Source organism: Spinacia oleracea, chromosome 3, assembly GCF_020520425.1.
Source record: "Spinacia oleracea cultivar Varoflay chromosome 3, BTI_SOV_V1, whole genome shotgun sequence".
NCBI classification, from domain to species: domain Eukaryota; kingdom Viridiplantae; phylum Streptophyta; class Magnoliopsida; order Caryophyllales; family Amaranthaceae; genus Spinacia; species Spinacia oleracea.
The window spans coordinates 79,865,029-79,870,749 of NC_079489.1; the positions used below are offsets into that span (position 1 = coordinate 79,865,029).

General features: G+C 43.6%; 1 protein-coding gene across 1 annotated transcript; it reads left to right on the forward strand.

The window, feature by feature from the left end:
* The first annotated feature begins 2,439 nt into the window (after positions 1-2,439).
* On the forward strand, positions 2,440-2,874 carry LOC130469807 (uncharacterized). The gene has a single exon (XM_056839298.1). It carries the CDS (start codon positions 2,440-2,442, stop codon positions 2,872-2,874), a length of 435 nt encoding a protein of 144 aa, XP_056695276.1.
* The last annotated feature ends 2,847 nt before the right edge of the window (positions 2,875-5,721 follow it).

A 5,721-nucleotide genomic window follows, 5' to 3' on the forward strand; every position in this document is an offset into this window, starting at 1 on the left:
TCATGAATACTACTAAAGGTGGAAGGCCTCTGCTCACGAGATCCAACCCGAGCTGCCAGAGGGGAGGTTGGTAAGGATGTTTCTTCTAAGCCTCAACGATCTAAGCAAGAGCCGCTTTGCCGTTTTTTCATACAGCACCTGGAATCAAGTCTGGGATCAAGCTTCAAAAATCTATGGCAACAACCTTTTCTACTACGATGATAATGATGAGGACATCTGGGAGTACCCTGAGAACTACTTCTATGATTAGATGCTTTTGTTTCAAGTCTAGAGTCTATATTTCAATTTTCGAGTTCTAGTGATGAGTCTAAGAGTCTAGAGTTAGAGTCTTGCATCAATCAAGTGCCCTTATAGGCCGAACTTTAAGTCAAAGATGCCGATGTAATGATTGCTAATTTCAATAATACTTCAATTTCATCCTACTCTTCAAGTCCAACTTCAAAACACATTCCTAATCCAAACAACTTTACTTCTCAAGAAACGGACCTTGAAATCTTAAAATCTATCAAAAGCCATGAAAATAGGACGCCCATAATTGAGGAAACAGAAAAAGTTAACCTTTCTAACAACAGTGATCCAAAACTAGTTCAGATTGGTGTAACTCTATCTCAAGTAGAGCGGGATAATCTGGTCAAGCTACTTTCAGAGTACATAGACGTCTTCGCATGGTCCTATCATCATATTCCAGGGGTTGATCCAAGTGTCGGTCAGCATACAATTCCCCTCATTCTAGGTTCAAAGCCCATCAAACAGAAACTCCGTCGCATGAAACCGAATGTTTCCCTCAAAATTCAAGAAGAAGTCCCTAAGCAACTAGAGGTTGGGTTTATTCAAGAGTCCAAGTATCCGGACTGGATTGCAAATGTCGTCCCAGTTTTGAAGAAGGATGGCAAAGTCTGAATGTGTGTCGGTTAGAGAGATCTTAACAGGGGCAGCCCTAAAGACGGTTTTCCACTTCCACACATCGACATCTTGGTTGACAACACAGCAAATCATGCCTTACTCTCTTTTATGGACGGGTACGTAGTCTACAATCATATTCCCATGGTAGAGGAGGACATGGAGAAAACAACCTTCATCACTTAGTGGGGTACATATTTCTACACAGTCATGTCCTTAGGACTGAAGAACGTGGGGGCTACTTATCAAAGAACAACCACAACCATCACGAGTGACATGATTCACAGGGAAATCGAGGTGTCTGTGGACGTCATGATTGTCAGATCCAAAGAACGTCATGAACATACAACAATGCTTCACAAATTCTTCAACGGACTCAGGCAATACAAAATGAGGCTCAATCCTCAAAAATGCGCATTCGGGGTAACGTCAGGCAAGTTGCTTGTATATGTCATTAGTTCTCGGGGCATCGAGGCTGATCCTTCCAAAATCAAAGACATTCTAGACATGAAACCGCCAGCGAATGAAAAAGAAATTTTGGGGTTCCTTGGCAAATTACAATACATCAGCAGATTCATATTAATGCTCACCATGATTTGTGAGCAAGTATTTCGAAAACTCCACAAGAGTGAGCCTAAGGTATGGGACGAAGATTGTCAACATGCATTTGACAACATCAAGGGCTATCTTTCAAATCCACTAGTGTTACGTTGTAGCCGGCAATACCACGCATCCCGCTCAGGCTTTATCTTACAACGACTGACTCAACAATTGGGGCTATGCTCCCCCAAGAAATCGAAGGCAAAGAAAACGCCGTGTATTATTTGAGCAAGAAGCTACTCGAGTAAGAAACCAGATATACTCAACTCGAAAGGCTCAGTATCGCCTTGATTTGGGCCACAAATAAACTTAGACATTACATGCTCTCGCATATAGTGAATGTAATTTGCAAAGCATATCCTCTCAAGTTCCTATTCGAAAAACCGGTTCTCAACGGACGGCTGTCCAGATGGTTGGTTATGCTAGCTGAATTTGATCTAAAATACATTCCAGAAAATTCTATCAAGGGTTCAGTGGTCTCTGATTTCCTAGCCGACTGTCCTATCGAGGCAGAAGAGGAGAACTACGACCTACCTGATGAGCAAATTCTAATGACAAGCGACGATAGCTAGTCGTTGCACTTTGACGGTGCCTCCAATCAATGCAGATGCGGTGTCGGGGTAATCCTAGTAGCTCATGACGGCACTCACACTCCAATCTCAGCAAAACTACAATTCAATGTTACAAACAATGCGGCCGAATATGAAGCATGCATTATGGGCCTGGAAGCCGCCATAGCATTAGGTGTCCAGAAACATCGAGTGTACGGGGACTCTTCCCTAATCTTCAACCAAATTTCTGAAAATGGAAGGACGTGAAAGTTTGGCCCTTTATCAGTCCTATCTCGAAAAGTTATCCGAGCAAGTGGAAGAGCTTCGTTACACATACCTTCCCAGAGAAGAGAACTAGTTTGCCAATGCACTAGCAAAACTAGCATCAATGATCAACATTCCAAATGGCATGGATGAAATGCCCCTCTCAATTGAAACCCGTCAAGAAGCAGCATATGTCCATGCTATTGACGATGTCGAGCCTGATGAACACGGACCTTGGTTTTCAGACATTCTAAGGTACCTACAAACTTCCGAATATCCACCACATTTTTCAAGAAAAAATCAAAGGGGTTTGCGCCTTCAATCAACCAACTTTGTCTTAGAAGGTGGCATCCTATACAAAAGGCCTCCTGATGGCCTCAACCTCCGATGTGTTAACAAACAGGAAGCACAAAGGGTCATGGATACCGTACATGCCCGGGTTTGTGGAACTCATATAAATGGAAAGATGTTAGCTCTTAAAGTCATCAGGTTTTGGTATTATTGGGCCACCCTCGAACGGGACTGCTACTTCTTTGTCAAGAGGTGTCCTATTTGTTAAAAGTGTGTAAACCTAAAGCACATTCCTCCATCCTTGCTATATTCACAGTCATCACCATGGTCATTCTTAGCTTGGGGTATCGACGTCATCGGCAAATTCACTCCAACAGGCACCTGGGGTCATGAGTTTATACTGGTTGTAATCGATTACTTCACTAAGTGGGTCGAAGCCAGATCTTTCAAAGAATTTGGTTCCAAGCAAGTGGCCCAGTTCATTCAAGAAAACATCATATGCAGATACGGCGTTCCTCACGAGTTCATTAGTGATCAGGGAACCCATTTCCAAAGCTAGTGTGAAGACTTATTCACCGAGTACAAAATTCAACATCACCGTTCTTCGCCTTACCGCCCACAGACCAATGGGGCAGTCGAAGCGACCAACAAAAATGTCAAAACCATCGTCATCAAAATGACAACCAATTACAAAGACTGGCCCCAGAAACTACAGTTTGCATTGTGGGGGTATCGAACTTCAATTCGCACTTCAACTAGCGCAACTCCATTTCATTGGTCTATGGAATGGAAGCGGTACAACCTATTGAGCTGGAACTGCATTCTTTAAGGATAGTCCTCGAAAGAAATATCCCAGAAGATGCATGGGTACAATCAAGATACGATGAGCTAGTCATGCTCGATGAGCGCCGGCTTCAAGCAGCTCACCATGTACAAGTCTATCAGCGCCAAGTGGCCAGATATTTCAACAAAAGGGTCAGAACCCGAAATATCAAAGAAGACGAGCTTGTCCTGAAAGCCCTTTGCAAGAGTGTCATGGATCCAAGGGGAAAATTCAGACCCAACTAGGTCGGGCCATACAGTGTCAAGAAAATCCTTTCCGGGGGAGTAGTTGAATTAATAGATGTCGATGGGACCGAGTTCCGTTCTTTGACGAACCTGGATCAACTCAAGAAGTTCTATGTCTAAATTCAAATTCAAGTTCAATGTTCAAAAAGTTCTGTAGGTTAGAACTACGTTCGACCTAATTCCTTAACAAGACACGTAGACAACCTCATTTCGAGGCCCGACCACCTTAATCCAAAAAAAATATCAAAGTTTCCTCAATTAAGGGCATCCTAAAAACCAAATCAAAATTGGGATGTTCAAGCGGAATTTGGCAGAACTTTTAAATAACTGTTATTTTGGCTCTAAAGCCTCAATTCAAGCTAATTCGATTACAACGTTGGGATCAAGTGAAGCAAACTTATTCAAAGTCTTTTCACATCCACTAAACACATTTTCTAAACACATTTCTAAACACACTCTAAAACACATTTCTTACAAATACAATTCCAAACACTTCAAGCCTACAAAGATCTGGGGTTGGGCGACTATGCTCTTGAGTCCTAGCACCTCGAGTACTATCCCCTGGCCCTTCTCACAATCATTCATCCATCTTCCCCTTGCCCAACCGGCAGGAGAAGGAACTAGCAAATCTTCCAAGGCGGGATGATGATGAGCCTCCTCTGGACCCCGAACGGGCAAGCACCGAAAGGGCCATACACTCATCTCCCTCCTCATAAGAAATTGATGCAGGATGTCTAGCTTTAGAACCTCTGACTTCCGCAGACTCGGAGAAATAAATGTCCCTCGGAGAAAGAAATGTCCCGCAGACTCGGAGAAAGAAATGTCTAGCTTTAGAACCTTTCATCCATACAACATACCCCACAGACAGAGTAGCAGGCAGGTGGGAATTGAATGTTCAAGAAGGGTTGGGCAACCATATACCTCCTCCGCAGTGTAAGACGGTCAATGTTCAATACAACGGGCTTCGGATGCTCCATAGCACAATTTAGAATCTCTTGCCTCAAGCCATATTGTCTCATTACTCGAGCAGGAGAGTAGAAGACTAGTGTAAAAAGGCTAGGCACCCTCAAAACAGTAGAACCAGGTGCATGTCTCATGGAAACAATTCCCCACCACATGATTACCCACCTGATGGAAGATCCAATCCTCGAGAGTGCGCAACGCCACTCATCCAAAGAAAGTCGGTCATACAGCATGGGCCGCACAGTGAACCCCTTTCTATTATAGCTTGTCATGTTCTCTGGTGGTGCCACCAACATGAGTCTCTCCATAGGCCAGACCTTGGAGAAAGTACAAGAAAGAAATTCAATATTCAATGTTCTAAATACAACTACAAATTTCAATATACAAGAAACTCCAGATTCTTACTTGGAGTAGAGTCGGGCTTCCCGAAGGCATGGAAGAGGAGTCCGACTTCAACATATCAAGGCCTAATAGTGTGTCGCCAATCACGAGTGGCATTGGGTCTCTACCAAAAGCAAATTTCAGTACGATCTATATTATGGAGGCGTCACCATTGCCAAACCCATGCTTCGAAAAGAGGAAGCAAGCAAAGATACAAAAACTCAAAGCCCTCAAGCGGTAGACCTTAGGGATATCCACTCCAGCAAAATGGGTATTAAAGAGGGATAAGTCCACCCCTCGCCCATATACATCAGCACTCAAGAGTGGGGGCTTAAGACCCAAGTACCTCTCAAAAGTCGAAAATAAGTGTTCCTCAACAGTAGGCAAGCAAGGCTCTACCATAAGCGGCTAACCCAATATAGCACTAAATTCTTCAGGGAGGGGACATTCCTTGTTGTTACCAAAGAGGAAAACATGGTGCATCGGATCCCAAGCTTCCAAAGCAGCATGGACAAATTGCAAATCAAGTTTCACGAACCGGATGAAGACCAACACTCCAGGATGCATGGCATCTAGCTCTCTTTTCTCCAGTTTGCCTAGCGAACCAAGCCACGAGTTCAAGGAATTTTCAAAAGACACAACCATTTGCTTTCTTTTTTGAGAGGAAGTAGAGGGCGAGACAGAAAAGGGAAGAAGAGGTACA